Consider the following 25,887-nt stretch of genomic DNA (forward strand, 5'->3'; position numbering starts at 1 on the left):
AGGAGAGGAGGAGGGGTGGAGAAGCAGATGGGTGCTTCTCCTGTGTGCCCTGGCCGGGAATCGAACCCGGGACTTCTGCACGCCAGGCCAACGCTCTACCACTGAGCCAACCGGCCAGGGCCCCGCAGACACTTGGATTTTGACGGATCATCCAAGCTCCTTCCAGATTTAAACCTCAAAAAGTAGTGAAAATCCACAAACCAAAAAGTGAGAACTCCCAAGAATACCTGTGTTTTGCAAGCAGTTTTTTATTAACAAAAGATATTGAAATAGTCAAATTCAAATGAGCTATGGGATTCAAAAATTTCCAGTTTCTAAGATGGAAAATCAATACATAATGGAAAAATTCAATGACATTTAAAAATGTAAGATTAATTCTTTTCATCGAGTTCCTCTACTTGTGCTGGCAAATAGAGAGAGCGGCGTAACTGGTTCAAGGATTCCTTAGCCTGTCAAGGAGAAAAAAAAGTCCCTGATCAGAGAGCACAGGAAATGTATCAGCATGACTGACTGCAGGAGAGGAAATATCTCCTTAGGTCAATACATGCACTAAACTACTAGTGATAAATCCCTGCAATATTTCAATTCATCTGGCTCCTTTCTGAAAAGGTGGGTTTAAGGTTTCTAATACATCCATATAGTTCCTATTCTGTTTGTTTCCCCCTTCATAATGGCTTTTCCAGTTCATATTAAAAACAAAAACAAAAAATCCCACTCTGTGATCTGTCAGTTTTCCTATTTTTTTCAACTCTACTACCTTAAAAACATATATACTTCACAGAGTGCTATTTTAAGTCTTAAATGCCCAGTGCTATAAACCATTCCTTAGCATCCTTGGATTGGATCATTCAAATAGAAGAGTATCCACTATATTTTTTAAAGAAGCATTATTAGGCCCTGGCCAGTTGGCTCAGTTGGTAGAGCATTGGCCTGGTGTGTGGATGTCCTGGGTTCAATTCCTGGTCAGGGCACACAGGAGAAGCACCCTTCTGCTTCTCTACCCCATCCCCTCTCATTTTTTTTCTCTGTCTCTCTCTCTTCCCCTCCTGCAGCCATGACTCAATTGGAGCAAGTTGACTCTGTTCGCTGAGGAGAGTTCCATGGCCTCTGCCTCAGGCACTAAGAAGAGCTCGGTTGCTGGGTTACAAAATAGTGCCCCACATGGGCAGAGCATCACCCACTAGTGGGCTTGCTGGGTGGATCCCAGCCCCAGCACATGCAGGAGTCTGTCTCTGCCTCCTTTCCTCCCACTGAATTAAAAAAAAAAAAAAAAAAAAAAAAAAAAGCACTAGTATATTTCTTCTAAGTAGTGATTATATTAAGTAAATTAAAATTTTTAAGTCTCTTTAACTCCAATTTTTAGATTACAAATTTCATGTTAGTAATATCCTTTTAATTAAGGAATGGGTGGTTGAGAAGGTACCAGTATCGAAGGATATGATGATCACTGGCTATTAAGTGAATATACATTGAGTAATGGAAGATATTTTTACCAGAACTTTTTTTCTCATACAATTACTAAGAAAATTTAAAATCAAGTTATGTGTTGAGAAGTCACTATCTGAACAAGCTGATGAGCCCATTGGGAGGCCAGAGATAAACGCTGCCTGAGAAAGAGGCACCAAAGACAAACTTTTCACTCCAGACCCTGATTTCCCCACTTTCTGTGTATAACCAAGCAAGTGACATTAAATGCCTCCATTTTCTCATCTTACAGATGGAAAAGATTAGAGGAGGAATAATATATTGATTCTTCTATATTTAAGGAGAAGAAACTTGCAAATGCCTTTAGAGAGCTTGAAATTCTTCATCACTGCAGATCTTCCTATAATTCTTTATGTTCTTAAATAGGTTACAAATCTGCAAGTAAGCTGCTATTGGATTGTTTTCTTTAAAAACACATACTCACCTAGAGATAAATTTGTACTGAAAACTATTATTATACTATCTCAAAGTCATTTAAGACATTTTCACATACACATTTAAAGCTATTGCCGTGTCACTCGGCTGGTGAACACACAATACAGTGCACAGATAATGTGCTGTAGAACTGTGCACCCAAAACATGTATATTTTGCTAACCAGTGTCACTCCAATAAATTCAATAAAAAGGAAATAAATAAAGTTATCATATAAAATACAGAAGATGATAAAACTGTAGGCCATGGAATTAGTATTAGACAAGTCAACTATTTCACTGAACCACCATACATGGACAATTTAACCTGTGAGGATAAGCCACCAACTGTATATCCTTAATACTAAGTTCTGGCTCCCAAACAAGACCAGCTATAAGATACTGTGTTTGCAATAAAGTACCTTCGCAAGATCTTCTTTTAACTTGTTGTATTGCACCACATCAAAATGCTGTTGGTTTGATTTCTTATGAAAAAAGTGAAGGAATTGCCTACTCTTAATAGCTGAGTACGTATAATCCTAAAAAAAAAAGAGAGAGATGGAGAACATGAGAACATGTTTTAAATGAACATAATGGCTCCACTAAAAAGATACTTGCCTTAGCAACACCAAAGCAAAGGCAGATGAGTAAAATATTTGCAGTCGCTACCACAGCAAACATAAGGCAGCACAAGCAAAACATTTCGTCTATTTTAAGATCAGCTGCTCTTTTCAAAAGCAAGCAAGCTGGGAAGAGAAATCACACATATGGGGATAGAAGGGAGAAAAAGGAAATGGAGATTTTTGGCAAAATAATCATGAGATAAAGCTAAAGGTACTGGGTGTTTTGCAATAGAAATTCAATTTTATTTATAAGTGAGGGAACAAAGAACATAAATTTGATATGTTTATCTTAATGGAGGAATTTGTGAGTTGTAATATTTATTTCTCTATAAAAGTTACATCCAATGTCTCTGAGTTATGTATAAATCTCCATCCTCATGAAAACCCACAATAATATTTATTAGCTTATAAAAACCCAGATAGCAGTAATTCAGTAAATAAAAAGGCTTTACTGCTCATTACTTGACCTGGATAAGGAATTATTTGCAGAAGATGTTCTAACTTACTATTTTCCTAACAAATTACTCACCTGTCGAGTGACTATAAAGTATGCAAAAAAGACCATGGAATTTGCAAATGTGATGAAGTATGTAACTGGTTCCATGATATCCCAGGAGTACACCCACCAAGTGAGCCATGCCAACGCCCCGCCCTGCATGGACAGCAGCGCTAATCCAGTCCACAGGAGTCCACTGCTCTTGGCTTCTGAGCGAGCTTCAATTCTAACTTTCATCTGAGAATAAAAAGACTGTTAGTTCAGTTTACAAAAAATAGAGGAACAAAAACAATGCACATCCACATTACGTTAAATGGTCTGATTTATGAAAAAGCAGTTATAAAACATATACATTAATAAGTGATCACCTATTTCCAAATCAGTTCATTAATAAATCATTTTTTAAATTATAAAGGAAGTATCTGCTCATGAAAAAAATATTTTAATAGAATAGACAGGTATACAAAGAAAAACTCAAGAGATTATCCTCTGAACCCCACCTAAAATTACATGCTGATTTTCTTCAACCCAGCAATTTCACTTCTGGACATTCATCCTATAGGTGTTCTTGCACACATGTGATTCCTGACAGATCATGAATAGATTAAAAGACAAAAATCATCCATACATCCATCAAGCTGCGTTGGTGGTATAGTGGTGAGCATAGCTGCCTTCCAAACATCCATCAAGCTACTGTGCAGCTATGATGAAGCAGCTGTCCGTGTGCCCACACGGAGATCTTTGCAGGCTACAGGCATGCCTCGGGCACGTGGCGGTCGGTTGTAGACCACCGCAATGCAGCGAATATTGCAATAAAGCGAGTCTCATGAACAGTTTTGGTTGTCCAGTATATATAGAAGTTACGTTTACAACATGCTGTAGTCTATTAAGTGTGCAATAGCATTATGTCACAAAAAAGCAACATACACACCTTAATTTAAAAATACTTTGTTGCTAAAAATACTAACCACCATCTGAGCCTTCAGCAAATCATTATCTTTTTGCTGGGAGAGGGTCTTACCTTCAATTTGCAAAACATACAATATTTATGAAGCACAATGAAATGAAGAGAAATAAAATGAGGGATGCCTGTATATTGTTAGCAAAAAATGGTGAGAATAGTGCGGAACAGCCTACGTCCTTTTCTGAAAAAGGGAAACATTAGTAATAGATCTGTATATAAAATCTGATATGGCTCACAGGTGTGGGGAGATGGTCTGGGAGGACAGGGTGAGAAAAACTTTCCATTGGTCCGCTTTGGGTTTTTTTTTTTAATCTTAATGTAAGTAAATATACCACCAATTTTTTAAGGAAAAAATAACCCTAACCCTAACCCTGGCCCTGGCCGGGTAGCTCAGTTGGTTAGAGTGTGATCCCGATACATCAAGGTTCAGGGTTCAATCCCCAGTCAGGGCACATACAAGAATCAATCAATGAATGCATAAATAAATAAAAAATAATCGATGTTTTTCTCCATTCCTCTCTCTAAAATCAACAAATTAAAAAAATTTTGTGACCCTGGAGCTCAGTGGGTAGAGCATCATCTCTGTGCACCGGGGTCCCAGGTACCACCCCTGGCGGGGCACACAGGAGAGACCACCAGTGACTGCACAACTGAGGGGAACAAGGAGTTGATGCTTCTCCCCCAACACCACCACTTTCTCCTTTCTGTATCACTCTCAAATCAATGAAAAAATGAAATAATTTTTTTAAGAAAAAAGAAAATGTAGGTACATAACCCAACAAATAATATAAAAATCCCTTTCTCTGCTATTCCCTAAATATCCTAAGAGTTATTCATTATTAAAAGTTTGTTTTATCTCCAGAAACTTTCTATTCATATACAAAGTTACACATACATCTACCCATATTTAAAAACCACAGGTTTAAAAAAAATGCAGTTTTTCTCCCCTCAAAACAGACTCACTCTACCACCTCCTCCCCTCCAAAATTCTTTTTTCTCCACCACCGATTAACCTCAGATGTTAGGGAAGCCATCGCTAACTTTCCAGCTGCAATTCTGTTACGCAGAGCTGGGGCCGTGGGCCTGGTCTCTAAAACAGAAACTGTGGTAATAGTGCAGCTAATGCATCCCAGCTCAATCATACTCATTTACAGAGATATCACGGCCCATCTGTGGAGAGGAAGCAGAGCACAGAGTTTAAGATGTTAGCTCTAGAGTCAGACTACTCGAGTTCAAGCTCTGGCTCTACCATATACTAGCTATGTCTTTTGCTGTCATGGTTTCCCCATATGAAGAATGAGAAAGATAATAGTACCAAACTCATGTCTCACTGTGAGAATTAAAGGAGAAAGTGAGTATACGTAAAGCATTCAGAAAAATGCTCACAGGGACAGCAGCACTCAGTAAAATCTGGGTATTATGTTCGGATTCAACTGTGATGCTTCCTAACCTCTTCGAGTGGCTGCAGCTGTCCCTTCAAGTTGTCAATTTTCTCCAGTAAATGGTGCTCTCTCTTTTTCTGAAATTCTTCTAAATGCAAGGCTGTAAACAGTCTGTGAACCAAAGACTTCATGTTTTCCATCTCAGTGGTGTGCTCATTACTCAGTTTTTCTGAAAAAAGGACACAAGGGAAACACAAGGTGGTCACCACATTTTTTCCTCCAGAGTCTAAGTCCGAGGAACCAAACCTGCTTTCCCGTGGCTGACCCTGTTCGCCCTCCCCACCCTAGGAGGCATTCGGTATAGGCCTTGCTTCTAGTCTCAGGTAATCCATTACTCCTCATATAAAGTCAATCTGGAACGATAAATTACCAAACAGTAGGTTTAAAAGTATTATGTTTTTGTTTTTCCCTTTTCTTTGTAACATGACTTTGGCTATTTCTTTAAGGAAGACAAAGAAGAATCCCCCCCTACCAGAACCCAGGTGAATACCTCACCTTAGTTTATGGGTTCATAACATATAACAATACCTGAGTTCAACCCAAGATCCTTCCCTCCCTCACCCTCCAAACATCTATCCAAAAATTATTTTAGGATCCACAGAGGAGGGAAGCTGGTGTACAAACACGTAAACAAAAGTGTAATACACATTTGAAAAACAGTTCAAGTGTAAGTTCTTCACCACAAGGTAGAGAACTGAAAGGAGGTTCAGGATGACAAGAAACGGAGTCACCATTTCTGAGTCTTTAACATAGTTTTGTTGTTGTTGTTGTTTTGTGTGTGTGACAGAGACAGAGAGAGGGGGGCAGATAGGGAGAGACAGACAGGAAGGGAGAGAGATGAGAAGCATCAACCCACAGTTGTGGCACCTTAGTTGTTCACTTATTGCTTTCTCATATGTGCCTTGACCGGGGGGCTAGAGCAGAGCGAGTGACCCCTTGTTCAAGCCAGTGAAGCCAGAGATCACGGGGTCATGTCTATGATCCCATGTTCAAGCCAGCAACCTCATACTCAAGCTGGCGACCTTGGGGTTTTGAACCTGGGTCCTCTGGGTCCCAGTCCAATGTTCCATCTAATGCACCATATGGATTTCTCTCATCCATTCACCTCCGTAGGTCTATGAATTCACATAAAACTGGGCTGTCTTGATACCTTTTCGAGGGTTGTCACTGTTCCCCACGCATGGGAGAGAACTTGAGAGAAGGGGACAAGGTGAGAGGAAGGGAGGATGGGCCCTTCCCGCCTAGCAGCAGCAAGCAGCTGCCGACAGAAAGATTCATGGTCCTGGAGTCAGTATTAGCTCAGAGATTTTCAAGGTTTTGCCAGTAGTCCTGAAGTTTTTTTCTTTTCCATCTCCATCCACTTCTTCAAGACTTCGTTGTGGTCTTTAATCCTTTCCACATTCCAAGTTAAAGCAGTCTCAAAGAGGTGAAAACCAGAAGTTCCCTTCTAGGCTTTTGAGATTTGTAGAACAGTCTTTTTGTTTTCATGAACTATATATTGGTATTTAAAGGGTCTCCATACAGAAGAAAGGTATGGATGGGGCACAATTTTGTCTAAAGCTGTGGATTGTATCAGTGATAAAGCCAGACCCTAGTTAAAATGGTAAAGAAAGAGTTCAGTCAGTAACTATTCCCAATAGGGAAAGGGATCCACCGTGAATTGAACTCAACTTTTGTCCGAAGGTGGCTGGGCATTGTAAGGGAGGGAGGGGAACAGCAGGGGCTTAAGCAGAGTCAGGGAAGTGGAAACTTGCAAAAAGTGAGAATAGGGGTTGGTTAATGAGACTGGGCCATTTGGGTTTATTAACTGGCCAGTTCTGGAAGAGAATCAAACAAAAAGCAATGGTGCAAGTCAGAGCCAGGAGCCACCAGGCTGAAAGTGAAGGGGAGAGTTACTTCCTTGAATGTCTGCATTTCAAAGTGTAGCCTCTTAGGTTCCTAAGGAGACAGCTGTGGGTGGGAGAAGATTTACACACCACAGGAGTAGAGAAAGGGTTTATAATTGCAAGCTTTCTTAAAGTAACTAACTGCTCTGAAAGGGGGTTCAGACCTATCTGAGCATCACCAGGTTTTAAATGAACAAATAGTGAATTCCCCCCGCAGTGCAGAGCTTTCTCAGGAAAGCATCTTAAGAAGGCTGGAGCCATCATTTTAGGGATATGGCCCTGAGCTGTTAGAAACTATGCTGCTGTTTATTCGAGTCTTTTAGTGAGTATGGGTGTATGCAGTGGTGGGATTCAAGTAGTTTAACAACCGGTTCTCTGCCCTAATAACCGTTTTAAATATAAAAAACAAACAAACGATATACCGAAAGGTAGTTTATTATTTCATGCATTTAATACTTAAGTAAGAACAATAAAAGAGGCACACAAAACTAGATTATAAGAGTTTTAAAAAACTTTTTTGTGACAGAAAGATAGAGGGACAAATAGGGACAGATAGACAGGAAGGGAGAGAGATGAGAAGCATCAATTCTTCATTGTGGCACCTTAGTTGTTCATTGATTGCTTTCTCATGTGTGCCTTGACCATGGGGCTACAGCAGAGTGAGTGACCCTTTGCTCAAGCCAGCGACCTTAGGCTCAATTTGGTGAGCCTTACTCAAACCAGATGAGCCCGCACTCAAGCCAGGGATCTCAGGGTCTCGAACCTGGGTCCTCCGTGTCCCAGTCCAACGCTCTATCCACTGCGCCACCGCCTGGTCAGGCAGAATTTTAAAATATTAATGAAAAAATATTAAATAATACCTGACAAAAACAATAAAACTGTTATTTAAAATATTTCCAAATATCTTTTGGCTTGTCACCCCCTTGTTGTTTGGCACTTTTTCTCTTTACGTTATATGTTTGTTTACTGAAGTAACAAACAAGAGGGAATTGAAATGTAGTATTTCATCAACAGTATAATGAGTTTTATGAAATGAATAAATAAACATTAAAGCATAATGCTGTCAGGTTGTTTTCACAGATGGACAGAATAAACATTACTATAGGTGCTTAAAATACACTGTTACAGAGATGAATGTTAAAAAAGGGTAAGATGGCCCTGGCCGGTTAGCTCAGTGGTAGAGCGTCGGCCTGGCGTGCAGGAGTCCCAGGTTCGATTCTCGGCCAGGGCACACAGAAGAAGCGCCCATCTGCTTCTCCACCCCTCCCCCCCCCAAAAAAGGGTAAGAAATATAAGTTTGTAATTTTCAAATTGGGCGGCTGCCCAGACACCCATCTTAGAGATAACCCTGATTACAAGTGCCATGTTAACAACTGTTTTACCAAACTCAACAAAAAATTAGGTATTGGTTCTGCTAAATGGAGCGACTGGCTGAATCCCACCTGTGTGTGTGTGTGTGTGTGTGTGTGTGTGTGTGTATAAAATCAAGTGTGCTGCCTGACTGGTGGTGGCACAGTGGATAGAGTGTCCACCTGGGATGCTGAGGTCCCAGGTTCAAAACTCTGAGGTCGCCAGCTTGTGCATGGGATCATAGACTTGATGGTCACTGGCTTGAGCGCAGAGGTCACTGGCTTGAGCCCAAAGTCACTGGCTCGAGCAAGGGGTCACTGGCTCTGCTGGAGCCCCCCAGTCAAGGCACATATGAGAAGAAACTGATGAACAACGAAAGTGCCACAACCAGAAGTTGATGTTTCTCCTCTCTCTCCCTTCCTGTCTCTCAAAAAAAAAAAAAAAAATCAATTGTGCTGAAAGTTCACAGTTTTTATAGGCCAAGGTGAGGCCTAGTAAAGAAAAAGGCTCAGACAGCCTGACTAAATTTTGGTCAAGGAGATAGTCTTAGTCAAGTGACACAAAATGTTTATCTAAATTCAGTGACAAGTACCTTTGGTTATAGTCTTTCAGAAATGCGAGCATTGCAGAATTTATATGTTGAATTACCAATTTAAACATCTGTCTCTGGTATCTCCTAACAAAACCAAAATGAGAATATTTTATTTTCAGAAGCTGTTTATGCCTTTTACATGTGTTTTTAATGTAGAGTTCATTTTCATATCCTGAATTTTCAAATCCAAATTTGACAATGCTTTAGAAAAAGAAATAGATTATAAATACATTTTCTTAAAATTACAAATTCATCATTTTATAAATTTCATTTTCCATTAACCTAGTACAATGCTTCTGCCATTTTCTCATGCCTACTATGCCCCTACTAGTTTAATATACATTGTGAGGCGAGGCTGGACAAGTCTGAGTCAGTGTATAGTGAAGCACCTCATAACCCTGACACCTGGCTCACTCTGAGACCTGGTTCACTCGGCCTCATGTCTGCAGGGTAGGCCAAACTCCTATCCAGATATACATAAAGCCTCACACTAAAGATTTACCTGCTTCAGCTTCCATTACCCAATATATCATGTCCAGCTTTCAAAAAAGAGTTACAAGGCAAGGTAAAAGGCAAGAAAAATAGACTGAAGAAACAAAGCAAGAATCAGAACCAGAATCCAATATGGCAGAGATTTTGGAATTGTCAGACCAGAAAATTAAGACAAATGTGACTGTGGTAAAAGGCTGTGATGAAAAAAAGTGGACACCATGTAAGAACAGACGAGTAATTTAAACAGAAATGTGGAAATGCTAATAAAAAATAAAACAACTGGAGAGATGACGTCAGAGTAATGGCGGAGTAGGAAGCGATACCGATAAATCTCCCCCAAAACTCAACAAGATCTTCAACCAGAAACAGAAAAACCTATACTTGGAGCTTCCAGATGCTTCGCAAGACACCCAAAGGTATGATTGAATGAAAAATTGGCTAAATATATAACCAAACCCCGAAGGAAATAGGGAGTAAGAAATGCTCCACCTTCCTCACTAACCTAAACAGGGCGGCTTTCTCTGGTAACTGTGAATATAGAAACTGAGGCGGGCAAAGGGGGTGAATAGATCCAGGCCGCCGCAGCAAAAACGGCCAAACCAGGCTGTGGCTCAGAGATCCAAGCCGAGGAAAATCTGATCCTGTGGCAACCCGGGCAATACAAGCTAACACTCGCGCCAAACCCAAACAAAGAAAGACAAGCGGAGCGGCCATTTTACCCGGTCTCCTGGTCGGTGCGCAGTTAGTGGGAGAGAGATTTCTTCCTAAGCCGCGGAAGTGGGTGCCCGTGTTGCCCCACGGAAAGGCAGGGTCAGAGGCCTTTCTGTGGGCTGAGGGCAGAGTCTCTGGGCAGCCCCAGCGCCCTGGGAAAGCCACGCACGGGAGGGAGTGAGAACTAATCCCAACGGTGGAGATTTTCCGTGCTGGAGGCTGTTTCACTCAGAGGGAACCGCGGCCGGCCTCATATCCTGGTTTGCGCGCGCAGATAAGGAGTGAGCGATTCCTCCGAGTGCCTCGGCAGTGCGCGCCCGTGTTATCGCACAGAGGGGCAGAGTCAGGGGCCTTTGTGTGGGCCAAAGCGGAATCTCGGGCCGCCCCAGCGCCTTGCAAAAGCCGCACACGGGGACGGAGCGAGACTCAATTCCAACGCTGCAACTTTTCCCTGCGGTTGGGGGTTTCACTCAGAGCGTGAGACTGCTGGCCGGATATCCTGGTTGCAGACAGTGAGTGAGAGTTTCCTCCAAGCGCCCCGGAAGTGGGCGCCCGCTTGTGTTACCGGATAGAGTGGCAGAGCCAGAGGTCTTCGAGTGGGCGGAAAGCCCGCCTGATTATGCTAGCAGCTCTGACTGACTGAGCCTTACACAGAGCCCTGTGCTGAGTGGAAATAGAGTGGGGAGTTGCCAGCAATTTGAGCCTCTTACTATCCAGGCAGAGGCAGCAGCAACCCCATACCTGGACTATCAGGCTACTAATTGAGGAAGGAAAGACTAGGAGAAAGGCTCCAGGAACACGGACTCTCTCACTGTCGGAGCCTATAAATGCTAATGAGCCTCGACTCCCAACGAGAATAAAGCACAATACATGACATTGCCATAGAGACTTATCAACTGCAAACCTCTACCTGAGCGTGCCAAAGGGGCAGAACCCGGGGTACAGAGTCACCGACCAGGAAGAGGGACAGAAAAGAAAAAGCAAGAAGATAACCTCTCAAAATCAAGAATAATCTGCAGACTTTATAACCTATCCCATTTTATTATATTTGTTCGTTTGTTTCTCTTATCTTCATTCTTGAGACTTTTTTTTCCTCCTCCAATTTGGCCGATTAACTCTCTACCGGTCTTACTCTCTCCTCTCCTTGAACTACACTACCCATAAGTGTTACATCTCCCATTATCTTTTCTCTTCTCTTCCTTTCTCTCTATGAGGGTTGCACTCCAAAACCCTTAACTCTCTCTCTCTCTCTCTCTCCTTTCTTTTTTCTTCTTTTAGTGGTTCCCTCTTTTTTTCTCTCTCTCTCTTTCTTTTCTCCCTCCATATTAGTTTCTTCCTTTCTCCTTTACATCTCCTCTCATTCAAACCTCAATAACAAACAAATTATCTTATCTGGGACTCAAACCTATGTTTGTGGCATTTTGGGGGGTTTTTACTTCACCTTTTTAACTCACTAGCAGTGCTCCCATCCCTGGCTCTCCATATTATCTAGTTCTTGTTCCACTAAATACAATAGTAAGTTTTTAATTTGTCCCCCCATTTTTCCATTTTCCTCTTATTCCTCTCATCATAACTCTTAGAAAACCAACACCTAAAAGCAAATCATTTTATTCCTGACCCAAATTTTTTCCTTATTTGCTTTTTGTGGGTCCATACGCTCTTTTTTTTTTCTTTTTTCTTTTTTTTTTTTTTTCTTTTTTTTTTTTTTTTTTTTTTTCTTTCTCTCTTTTTTGCCCCTTTATTACTTTTCCCCAATTCAGGCCCTCCATCACAGGCATTGTTTGTTATAACTCACAGTCCACCACAAGATTTTCTCAAGAAAGAGGGGAGAGGAGAGGAGAGGAAAAAAAGAGGGGGGGAATAACTTCCTTTTTAAAAAAATTTTTATTTTATTTTATTTTTCTTTATTTCATTATTAATTTTTTTTAAAAAAAACAACTCCTTTCGATTTGTTATTTTTTTATTTTTTTAACTTTTTATTCTTTATTAAATCTCATTAATACTATCAACAAAACCACCCTCAGATGCCATTAAGGAAGAGAAAATCGAATATCATGGATACAAAAGAAAGAGAGGTAACACAGCTAGATGAGGAAAAATCTATGGAGAAAAAATTTAATATATTGGAAACCTTGGAGCTAAATGACAGAGAATTCAAGATACAAATCCTAAAAATCCTCCGAGATATACAAGAAAACACAGAAAGGCAATATAGGGAGCTCAGAAAACAACTCCATGAACACAAAGAATATATGTCCAAGGAAATTGAAATTATAAAAACAAACAGAGATGAAAAACTCAATTCACGAGCTGAAAAACGAAGTAACAAGCTTAGCTAATAGAACAGGTCAGATAGAAGAGAGGATTAGTGAAATAGAAGACAAGCAACTTGAGGCACAACAGAGAGAAGAAGAAAGAGACTCAAAAATTAAAAAAAATGAGATATCCCTACAAGAATTATCTGACTCCATCAAAAAGAATAACATAAGAATAATAGGTATATCAGAGGGAGAAGAGAGAGAAAATGGAATGGAGAACATACTTAAACAAATAATTGATGAGAACTTCCCAAGCCTGTGGAAAGAACTAAAGCCTCAAGTTCAAGAAGCAAACAGAACTCCAAGTTTTCTTAACCCCAACAAACCTACTCCAAGGCATATCATAATGAAATTGACACAAACCAACAGCAAAGAAAAAATTCTCAAGGCAGCCAGGGAAAAGAAGAATACAACATATAAAGGAAGGCCCATTAGATTATCATCAGATTTCTCAGCAGAAACTCTACAAGCTAGAAGAGAGTGGACCCCAATATTTATAAAGTCCTGAAAGAGAGGAACTTTCAGCCATGAATACTATACCCATCAAAACTATCCTTCAAATACGAAGGAGAAATAAAAACATTCACAGATACAGAAAAGATGAGGGAATTTATCATCAGAAAACCCCCACTCCAGGAATTACTAAAGGGGGTTCTCCAATCAGATACAAAGAACAAAAAAAAACAGAGCCACAAGTAAAAGCTCCAAGAAGAACACAATAAAACCAAATTTAAATTGTGACAACAACAAAAAGAAAGAGGGGGAGAAGACGGAGATTAACAGTAGCAAAGGACGATGGAGTGCAAAAGTACTCACAAAATAGTTCACTACAATGAACAGGGTAGGGACCCTTTTCATTACTCAAAGGTAACCACCATTGAAAAAACCACCACAGAAGCACATGAGATAAAAAAGATAGCAACAGAGGAAAGATGTATGGAATACAACCAAATAAAAACAAAAGATAGAAAAACAAAAGAGAAGGATCAAACAAGACACAAAACTAACAGAAAGCAAGATATAAAATGGCAATAGGGAACTCATAAGTATCAATAATTACACTAAATGTAAATGGATTAAACTCACCAATAAAAAGGCACAGAGTAGCAGAATGGATTAAAAAAGAAAATCCAACTGTATGCTGCCTACAGGAAACTCATCTGAGTAACAAGGATAAAAACAAATTCAAAGTGAAAGGCTGGAAAACAATACTCCAAGCAAATAACATCCAAAAAAAAGCAGGTGTAGCAATACTCATATCGGATAATGCTGACTACAAGACAGGAAAAGTACTTAGAGACAAAAATGGCCATTTCATAATGGCTAAGGGGACACTGAATCAAGAAGACATAACAATTCTTAATATATATGCACCAAACCAAGGAGCACCAAAATATATAAGACAGCTACTTATTGATCTTAAAACAAAAACTGACAAAAATACAATCATACTTGGAGACCTCAATACACCGCTGACGGCTCTAGATTGGTCATCCAAACAGAGAATCAACAAAGACATAGTGGCCTTAAACAAAACACTAGAGCACCTGGATATGATAGACATCTACAGGACATTTCATCCCAAAGTGACTGAGTATACATTTTTCTCCAGTGTACATGGATCATTCTCAAGAATTGACCATATGTTGGGCCACAAAAACAATATCAGCAAATTCAGAAAAATTGAAGTTGTACCAAGCATATTTTCTGATCATAAAGCCTTGAAACTAGAATTCAACTGCAAAAAAGAGGAAAAAAATCCCACAAAAATGTGGAAACTAAACAACATACTTTTAAAAAATGAATGGGTCAAAGAAGAAATATGTGCAGAGATCAAAAGATATATACAGACTAATGAAAATGACAATACGACATATCAGAATCTATGGGATGCAGCAAAAGCAGTGATAAGAGGGAAGTTCATATCGCTTCAGGCATATATGAACAAACAAGAGAGAGCCCAAGTGAACCACTTAACTTCCCACCTTAAGGAACTAGAAAAAGAAGAACAAAGACAACCCAAAACCAGCCGAAGAAAGGAGATAATAAAAATCAGAGCAGAAATAAATGAATTAGAGAACAGAAAAACTATAGAAAAAATTAATAGAACAAGGAGCTGGTTCTTTGAAAAGATCAACAAAATTGACAAACCCTTGGCAAGACTTACCAAGGAAAAAAGAGAAAGAACTCATATAAACAAAATACAAAATGAAAGAGGAGAAATCACCACGGACACCGTAGATATACAAAGAATTATTGTAGAATACTATGAAAAACTTTATGCCACTAAATTCAACAACCTAGAAGAAATGGATAAATTCCTAGAACAATACAACCTTCCTAGACTGAGTCAAGAAGAAGCAGAAAGCCTAAACAGACCTATCAGTAGAGAAGAAATAGAAAAAACCATTAAAAACCTCCCCAAAAATAAAAGTCCAGGCCCTGACGGCTATACCAGCGAATTTTATCAAACATTCAAAGAAGACTTGGTTCCTATTCTACTCAAAGTCTTCCAAAAAATTGAAGAAGAAGCAATACTTCCAAACACATTTTATGAGGCCAACATAACCCTCATACCAAAACCAGGCAAGGATGGCACAAAAAAAGAAAACTACAGACCAATATCTCTAATGAATACAGATGCTAAAATACTAAACAAAATACTAGCAAATTGAATACAACAACATATTAAAAAAATAATACATCATGATCAAGTGGGATTCATCCCAGAATCTCAAGGATGGTTCAACATACGTAAAACGGTTAATGTAATACACCATATCAACAAAACAAAGAACAAAAACCACATGATCTTATCAATAGACGCAGAAAAGGCTTTCGATAAAATACAACACAATTTTATGTTTAAGACTCTCAACAAAATGGGTATAGAAGGAAAATATCTCAACATGATAAAGGCCATATATGATAAACCATCAGCTAACATCATATTAAATGGCACTAAACTGAAGGCTTTCCCCCTTAAATCAGGAACAAGACAGGGTTGTCCACTCTCTCCACTCTTATTTAATGTGGTACTAGAGGTTCTAGCCAGAGCAATCAGACAAGACAAAGAAATAAAAGGCATCCATATCGGAAAAGAAGAAGTAAAGCTATCACTTTTTGCAGATGATATGATCCTATACATCGAAAACCCCAAAGAATCCACAAAAAGACTACTAGAAACAATAAGCCAATACAGTAAGGTCGCAGGATACAAAATTAACATACAGAAGTCAATAGCCTTTCTATATGCCAACAATGAAACAACTGAGAAGGAACTCAAAAGAATAATCCCCTTCACGATTGCAACAAAAAAAATTAAATACTTAGGAATAAACATAACAAAGAATGTAAAGGACTTATATAATGAAAACTATAAACCATTGTTAAGGGAAATCGAAAAAGATATAATGAGATGGAAGAATATACCTTGTTCTTGGCTAGGAAGAATAAATATAATCAAGATGGCTATATTACCCAAAGCAATATACAAATTTAATGCAATTCCCATCAAAATTCCAATGACATTTTTTAAAGAAATAGAGCAAAAAATCATCAGATTTATATGGAACTATAAAAAACCCCGAATAGCCAAAGCAATCCTAAAGAAAAAGAATGAAGCTGGGGGCATAACAATACCTGACTTCAAACTCTATTATAGGGCCACGACAATCAAAACAGCATGGTATTGGCAGAAAAATAGACACTCAGACCAATGGAACAGAATAGAAAGTCCAGAAATAAAACCACATATATATAGTCAAATAATTTTTGATAAAGGGGCCAACAACACACAATGGAGAAAAGAAAGCCTCTTCAATAAATGGTGCTGGGAAAACTGGAAAGCCACATGCAAAAGAATGAAACTGGACTACAGTCTCTCCCCCTGTACAAAAATTAACTCAAAATGGATCAAAGATCTAAACATAAGACCTGAAACAATTAAGTACATAGAAGAAGACATAGGTACTCAACTCATGGACCTGGGTTTTAAAGAGCATTTTATGAATTTGACTCCAATGGCAAGAGAAGTGAAGGCAAAAATTAATGAATGGGACTACATCAGACTAAGAAGTTTTTGCTCAGCAAGGGAAACTGATAACAAAATAAACAGAAAGCCAACTAAATGGGAAATGATATTTTCAAACAACAGCTCAGATAAGGGCCTAATATCCAAAATATACAAAGAACTCATAAAACTCAACAACAAACAAACAAACAATCCAATAAAAAAATGGGAAGAGGATATGAATAGACACTTCTCCCAGGAAGAAATACAAATGGCCAACAGATATATGAAAAGATGCTCATCTTCTTTAGCTATTAGAGAAATGCAAATCAAAACGGCAATGAGATACCACCTCACACCTGTTCGATTAGCTGTTATTAGCAAGTCAGGTAATAGCAAATGTTGGAGAGGCTGTGGAGAAAAAGGAACCCTCATACACTGTTGGTGGGAATGTAAAGTAGTACAACCATTATGGAAGAAAGTATGGTGGTTCCTCAAAAAACTGAAAATAGAACTACCTTATGACCCAGCAATCCCTCTACTGGGTATATATCCCCAAAACTCAGAAACATTGATACGTAAAGACACATGCAGCCCCATGTTTATTGCAGCATTGTTCACAGTGGCCAGGACATGGAAACAACCAAAAAGCCCATCAATAGATGACTGGATAAAGAAGATGTGGCACATATACACTATGGAATACACCTCAGCCATAAGAAATGATGACATCGGAACATTTACAGCAAAATGGTGGGATCTTGATAACATGATACGAAGCGAAATAAGTAAATCAGAAAAAACAGGAACTGTATTATTCCATACGTAGGTGGGACATAATAGTGAAACTAAGAGACATTGATAAGAGTGTGGTGGTTACAGGGGGGAGGGGGGAATGGGAGAGGGATAGGGGGTGGGAGGGGCACAAAGAAAACAAGATAGAAGGTGACAGAGGACAATCTGACTTTGGGTGGTGGGTATGCAACATAATTGAACGACAAGATAACCTGGACTTGTTATCTTTGAATATATGTATCCTGATTTATTGATGTCACCCCATTAAAAAAATAAAATTATAAAAAATAAAAAAATAAAAAAAAAAATAAAACAACTGCCCTGGCCGGTTGGCTCAGCGGTAGAGCATTGGCCTGGTGTGCGGGGGACCCGGGTTCGATTCCCGGCCAGGGCACATAGGAGAAGCGCCCATTTGCTTCTCCACCCCCCCTCCTTCCTCTCTGTCTCTTTCTTCCCCTCCCGCAGCCAAGGCTCCATTGGAGCAAAGATGGCCGGGGCACTGGGGATGGCTCCTTGGCCTCTGCCCCAGGCGCTAGAGTGGCTCTGGTCGTGGCAGACCGACGCCCCGGAGGGGCAGAGCATCGCCCCCTGGTGAGCAGAGCTTTGCCCCTGGTGGGCGTGCCGGGTGGATCCCGTTCGGGCGCATGCGGGAGTCTGTCTGACTGTCTCTCGCCATTACTAGCTTCAGAAAAATACAAAAAAATAAATAAATATATAAATAATAAAAAATGAAACAACTGCTGGAAACCAAAAACACCATAATAGAAATTAGGAATGCCTTAGATGGGCTTAACAGTAAATTAGACAATGGAGAGGAAACAGTCAGCGAGCTTAAGGATGTCTATAAAAACTTCCCAAACAGGCCCTGGCCAGTTGGCTCAGCGGTAGAGCGTCGGCCTAGCGTGCGGAGGACCCGGGTTCGATTCCCGGCCAGGGCACACAAGAGAAGCGCCCATTTGCTTCTCCACCCCTCCGCCACGCCTTCCTCTCTGTCTCTCTCTTCCCCTCCCGCAGCCAAGGCTCCATTGGAGCAAAGATGGCCCGGGCGCTGGGGATGGCTCTATGGCCTCTGCCTCAGGCGTTAGAGTGGCTCTGGTCGCCACATGGCGACGCCCAGGATGGGCAGAGCATCGCCCCATGGTGGGCGTGCCGGGTGGATCCCGGTCGGGCGCATGAGGGAATCTGTCTGACTGTCTCTCCCTGTTTCCAGCTTCAGAAAAATGCCAAAACAACAACAACAAAAAAAAAAAAAAAAAAAAACTTCCCAAACAGAAAGGCAATGAAAAGAAAAATGAAGAAGGAACAGAATATACAAGAAGTGTGATACAATTACAAAATGTAATTATAACATGCATATCAGAAATACCAGATGGAGAACAGAGAAAGGAACAGAAAACCAACAATATAAAATAACTATTATTAATATAAGGACCCTACTTAAAAAAGTAGTCAACATGCAAGAACAGATGAGTTATATGAACAGAGGGATGGAAATTCTAAGAATCCAATAAAATACTAGAAATAAAAAAATCTATCAGAAATGAAGAATGCCCCTGATGGTCTCATTAGTAGACAGGACATGGCCAAGGAAAGAATTTCTAAGCTTAGGGATGTCAATAGAAAATTCCCAAACTGAAGAACAAGAGGGGGTAAAACACTGAACAAAACAGGGCAGGATATCAAAGAACTCTGGTATACTACAAAAGGTGTAACACACCTGAAATAGGACTACAAGAAGAAGGAAGGAGGGAAGAAAAGGAGGAAGGATGGGTAGAGGGAGGGAGGAAGAAAGGAGGTATCTGAAGCAATAATGACTGAGAATTTCCCCATATGAACATCAAACACCAAACCATAAATAGATTCAGGAAGTTCAGAAAATATAAAAATTATAAATGGCCCCAGCCTCCTAAACCTAGGCATATGTATTCAAACTGAAGAAAATCAAAGATAAAGAAAGTATCTTGAAAGGAAGCAAAGAAAAAAACAGCCTACCTACAGGAGAGCAAACATAAAAGTTACGTCTGCAGAGGGAAAGGGGTGTGGTGGAAGGTAAAAAAGGGTATGTGTGGATAAAAAACAAAATAAATAATAAAAGCAGAAAAATGATACATCTGACTCCTTCTAAGAGTGGTAGAGTGTCAGCCCGACATATTGAAGTCCTGGGTTCGATTCCTGGCCAGGGCACACAGGAGAAGCACCCATCTGCTTCTCCACCCTTCCTCCTCTCCTTTCTCTCTGTCTCTCTTCCCCTCCCGCAGCCAAAGCTCCATGGGAGCAAAGTTGGCCTGGGCGCTGAGGACGGCTCCATGCCCTCCACCTCAGGCACTAGAATGGCTCCGGTTGCAGTGGAGCAATGGCCCAAATGGGCAGAGCATCACCCTCTGGTGGGCATCCTAGGTGGATTCCGGTCAGACGCATGCAGGAGTCTGGCTGCCGTCCCCTGCTTCTCACTTCAGAAAAATTTTAAAAATCAAATAAAAATAAACAACAACAACAAAAAACCCTAAGTGAGGTGAAGTAAGAAAATAATAAAGATTAGAACAGAAATAAGTGAAACAGAGTCTTAAGATCAATGAAAATAAGAGCTGGTTTTTAAAAAAATAATCATGATTGATAAGCCTTAAATCTTAACCAAAATCATCAAAAAAGAGAGAGAGAGGGAGAGAAGACCCAAATAAATAAAATCAGAAATAAATAAAAAGTGACAACTAACACTAAAAGGAAATATAAGAAAATACTATGAACAATAAATAATATGCCAATAGGTTGAACAACCTGTAAGAAATGGATAAATTCCTAGAAACATACAATCTTCTGAAAAGAACAATAACTACTAAGAAAATCAAGTCAGTAATAAAAAAAAAAAAACCTCCCAACAAACAGAAGTCCTGCACTAGATGACTTCACAGGTGAATTTTTCCAAATATTCAAAGAATTAAAGTCTATCTTCTCAAAATATTCCAAAAAATTCAAGAGAAGGGAAGGCTCTCCAGCTCATTTTGTGAGAGAGACCATTATTCCAATTCCAATTCCAAAATCAGACAAAGATATTACAAAAAACAAAATTATAGATAGGTCAACATCTCTGATGAACTTAAATCCAAAAATCCTCCACAAAATACTAGCAAACCAAATTTAGCAATACATTAACATGATCATATGCCATGATCCAGTGGGATTTATTCCAGGGATGCAAGGTTGGTACAATATATGCAAATCAAATAACATGCTACACCACATAAACAAAATGAAGTATAAAAATTACATGATCACATTTGACAAAATCCAGCATCCATTTATGATTTAAAAAAAAACACCTCTCAACGAAGTGGGAATAGAGAGAACATACCTCAACATAATAAAGGCCATGTATGACAAACCCACAATTAACATCATACTCAACAGTGAAATGCTAAAAAAATTTTCCTTTGGATTAGGAACAAGATGAGGATGTCCACTGTCACCACTTTTATTCAACATAGTATTGAAAGTCCTACCCACAATGTCCTGGCTGGGTAGCTCAGTTGGTTAGAGCATCATCTTGACCTGCCAGCACTACAAATTTGAACCCTGGTCAGGGCACGTGTAAGACACAACCAGTGAATGCATAAATAAGTGAAGCAACAAATCGGTATTTCTCACACACACCCTAAAATCTATTTTTAAAAAACATCCTAGCTACAGCAATCAGACAAAAAACAAACAAATAAACTAAAAAATAAAAGGCATCCAAATTAGAAAAGAAGTAAAACTGCCATTATGTGCAGATGACATGATACGGTATATTGAGAACCCTAAAGATCACACACACACATACAACTATCTGAAGTGATAAAAAAAAATCAAAAAAAGTAGCAGGATACAGAATTAATATTCAGAAATCAGCTGCATTTTTATAAATCAATGATAAGCAATCATAAAGAGAAATTATAAAAACAACTCCAATTACAATCGAATCAAAATAAAATAAAGTAACACTAAAGAAAGAAGTTGAAGAAGATATAAACAAATGAAAGGATATACCATGTTCACAGATGGAAAGAATATCATTAAAATGTCCACATTACCCAAAGCAATCTATAGCTTCAATGCAATTCGCTTCAAAATATCAATGACATTTTTCAAGAAATAGAACAAATAATCCTAAAATTTATATGGAACCACAAAAGACTCCAAATAGCCCAAACAATTTTGAGAAAATCAAAGTTGGAGGTATCACGATACATGATATCACACTCTACTACAAGCCTATAGTAATCAAAACAGCATGGTACTGGCATAAAAACAGACCCACAGATCATTGGGACAGAATACAGAGTCCAGAAATAATCCACATTACATTGCCAATTATACCCAATAGAGTAAAGTCTTTTTAATAAATAGCACTGGAAAAAACGGGACAGACACATACAAAAAAATGAATCTGGATTAACTTTCTTTCACTATATATAAGAATAAACTCAAAATGAAGACTTAAAGTAAGATCTGAAACCATAAAACTCCAAGAAGAAAACATAGGCAGTAAACTCCTTGACACTGCTCTTAGTAATAGTTTTTTTCATATATCTCCGTACACAAGGAAAACAATAGCAAAAAAATAAACCAATTTCACTACATCAAACTAAAGAGTTTTTTTTACAGTGAAGAGAACCATCAATAAAATGAAAAGATAACCTACTGAGTAGGAGAAGTTATTTGTTAATGATAAAAGTGATAAAAAGTTAATATCCAAAATTTACAAGGAACTCATCCTTAGCACAAAAAATAAACTATCTGATTTAAAAATGGTCAGAAGACTTGAACAGACATTTATCCAATAGGCATACAGATGGCCAATAGACATATGAAAAAATGCTCAATGTCACTAATAACACTGGGGAGCAAAATTTTTGTTGCATCCACAAAAACCTAATTTGAGTGTGCTGATCTCAAAACTGACATTAGTTTTTCTCTGTAAGCTACAGTTTTTTTTTGCAATTCAAGATTTTAGGTTTTCATCTTATTGTAAAATTTTCAACATTTAGTTTAACATAATGAAGTAGAATGTCTTCTTGGGCATCATCTTTGTGAAAATATAATAATTTATATAATGCAGTAAATACACTAATACACTAAAAGATATGATTACATCAGAAATTGTCTACAATTTCAAAAAAGAACATATTAAAACACTTATTTTAATCATAAAATTTGCACAAAACTTATTTAAATTTGCATTTGTAGCTCTTGCGTTTGTGTACTTGTTGAGAACAATCTCGTTTGATGCTCCAGCAGGAGTCTGCTCATCACTAACAGCTCCAAGATTTTCGGATAACTTATCAAGGTGACTGTTCAGGAAGTGAATCTTTTTTTTTTTTTTTTTTGCATTTTTCTGAAGCTGGAAACAGGGAGAGACAGTCAGACAGACTCCCGCATGCGCCCGACCGGGATCCACCTGGCACGCCCACCAGGGGGCGACGCTCTGCCCACCAGGGAGCGATGCTCTGCCCATCCTGGGCGTCGCCATGTTGCGACCCTCCTGGGTGTCGCCATGTTGCGACCAGAGCCACTCTAGCGCCTGGGGCAGAGGCCACAGAGCCATCCCCAGCGCCCGGGCCATCTTTGCTCCAATGGAGCCTTGGCTGCGGGAGGGGAAGAGAGAGACAGAGAGGAAGGCGCGGCGGAGGGGTGGAGAAGCAAATGGGCGCTTCTCTTGTGTGCCCTGGCCGGGAATCGAACCCGGGTCCTCTGCACGCTAGGCCGACGCTCTACCGCTGAGCCAACCGGCCAGGGCCAGGAAGTGAATCTTAATGCTCATGTTACATCCAGTGTCGTGGAAAGCCAACAGCATCCTTTGAACCAGAAGTTCATAGTTTTCTGCTTTTTTGTTGCCAAGGAAGTTCTTTGTAAATGCCACAAAAGATTGCCATGCTGCTTTCTCCTCCTTATTTATCTTCCTGGCAAATTCTTCGTCACCTATAAGGGTTTGAATTTGAGGTCCATCGAATACACCTGCTTTTATCTTCTCGAAAGACAAGGCAGGAAAAGCAGAAATAATATGTTGAAAGCATTCACTTTCTCTATTCAAAGCCTGAAACTGCTTCATTAAGTCAAATTTGATGTGAAGTGGGGGAGAAATGACCCTGTCTCAGTTAACTACAGGTTCATTCACAATATTTTGCATCCCTATGTCCAGAGCTTCATGTTTCGGCCACTCCTTCTGTGTCCAGTGTTTCTCCTGAGCTCGGCTGTCCCACAAACAGAAAGCAAGGATACTTCGTGAAACCTCTCTGTTGTCCTAGCTGGAAACTTACCATTTTAAGATCCACACAAATGATCCAGTTATGCTCCTCATACTCCAGAAAGTACAGGACAATTTTTAAGTCATTCTTACTAAGTCATTCAATTTGGGTTGGCTAAACTGCTGAGGGGTTAATGACTGCTTGGCATCAGAAGAAGAGCCTTCAGATTCTACAACCATTTCCTCATGCATCTTATCAAAATACACTTGATCACCATGTTCACTTTCTTCATCCTTAGAAGAAATGAAACCATTGAAAACTGGAACCAGGAGTGTCTCAGAGTGTGGGATAGGTCGTATTGCTGAAGGAATATTAGGATATGCGATCATATGCTGTTTTTTCTTGCCAATGCCCTTTGTAAGGATCAGACAGAAATAACAGTCACTGCTGTGGTCCTTAGGTTCACGCCAAACCATGGGAATACCAAAAGGCATTCCTTTGCGTTTTCCTTTTGTTCAGTCATGAAGCATTTCCTCACAATTATGACACACAATATGAGGAGCCCAATTCTTGTCTTGATCGCCAAGGGGAACTTGAAAATAGGCAATATATGCACATGTCACAAATGATGAAATACTGCGCCTTTGATGTTGAAGTGTGTAACAACCACATATATAACAGAAGGTGTCAGGGTTATTCTTACATTTACATCTACTCGAAGAAGCCATGATTCAATCTTAAAACAAAATAAGAGGGTGTTTTTATCAGATAATAATTTTTTACATTTAAAAACAACTACATTGGCCCTGGCCGGTTGGCTCAATGGTAGAGCGTTGGCCTGGCGTGCGGAAGTCCCGGGTTCGATTCCCGGCCAGGGCACACAGGAGAGGCACCCATCTGCTTCTCCACCCCTCCCCCTCTCCTTCCTCTCTGTCTCTCTCTTCCCCTCCCGCAGCTGAGGCTCCATTGGAGCAAAGATGGCCCGGGCGCTGGGGATGGCTCCTTGGCCTCTGCCCCAAGGGCTAGAGTGGCTCTGGTCGCGCAGAGCGATGCCCCGGAGGGGCAGAGCATCACCCCCTGGTGGGCATGCCAGGTGGATCCCGGTTGGTCGGGAGCATGCGGGAGTCTGTCTGACTGCCTCCGTTTCCAGCTTCAGAAAAATACAAAAAATAAAAATAAAAATAAAAAATAAAATAAAAACACCTACAATTATGTAAAAGTGATGTTTGTAAAACATTAATTGCCTTGTGGTTATGTTCAATCCAAGAGTTGTTGCTCTTTAACTCCAATTTAAAAACCAATGCATGCCATTAACTGTAACAAAAAGAAATTTAAATTGCATAAGAACTAGAGCATGCACCAAAAAAACAAATTTCAGATTTGGAATCAGCGATGCAGAAATATATAGAAACAGTTCTAAAATCTCATGCAACAGAAAATGAAAAAAAATTTGTTTCCCAGTGTAATCAGAGAGATGCAAATTAAAACCACAATGAGATATCACCTCATACCTATCAGAATGGCTATCATCAATAAACGAACATAGAATAAGTGTTGGTGAAAATGTGGAGAAAGGGAACCCTGGTGCACTGATGGCAGGATTGCAAACTGGTGTAGCCACTATGAAAAACAGTAAGAAAGTTCCTCAAAAAGTTAAGAATAGAATTACCTTATGACCCACCAATTATATTTCTGGGCATTTACCTGAAGAATTCAAAGCAGTTATTTGAAAAGACATATGTTTATTAAAGCCTTATTTTTAATGTTCAGGATATGGAAGCAACCGAAGTGTCCACTGATAGACTAATAGATAAAGAAGATGTGGTATATATAAACAATGGAATATTACTCGGCCATAAAAAAAATGGAATCTTGCCATTTGCTACAACATGGATGGACCTAGAAGGTATCATTATGCTAAAGGAAATAAGTCAGATAAAGACAACTACCATATGATTCATTTATATGTGAAATCTAAAAAACAAAATAAAGAAAACAGAAACAAACTCATAGACACAAGGAACATTTTGATTGTTGCCAGATGGGAGGGGGATTGGAAGATGGTTAAAAAGGGGAAGAGATTAAGAT

The 25,887-nt window shown here is 39.5% G+C and overlaps 1 protein-coding gene across 1 annotated transcript in view; it reads right to left on the reverse strand.

Annotated features, from left to right (window-relative positions):
* Positions 1 to 232: 232 nt before the first annotated feature.
* Positions 233 to 25,887, reverse strand: part of MCUB (mitochondrial calcium uniporter dominant negative subunit beta) — a 112,954-nt gene continuing 87,299 nt past the window's right edge. Inside the window, exons 5-8 of the mRNA XM_066280968.1 lie at positions 5,431 to 5,591; positions 3,050 to 3,253; positions 2,320 to 2,436; positions 233 to 449 (exon numbers count right to left, since the gene is read on the reverse strand). Coding sequence (XP_066137065.1) covers positions 372 to 449; positions 2,320 to 2,436; positions 3,050 to 3,253; positions 5,431 to 5,591 — 560 coding nt within the window. The 3' untranslated portion in view covers positions 233 to 371. The remainder of the gene's footprint in view (positions 450 to 2,319; positions 2,437 to 3,049; positions 3,254 to 5,430; positions 5,592 to 25,887) is intronic.

The sequence above is a fragment of the Saccopteryx bilineata genome, chromosome 5, assembly GCF_036850765.1.
Source record: "Saccopteryx bilineata isolate mSacBil1 chromosome 5, mSacBil1_pri_phased_curated, whole genome shotgun sequence".
NCBI lineage: Eukaryota > Metazoa > Chordata > Mammalia > Chiroptera > Emballonuridae > Saccopteryx > Saccopteryx bilineata.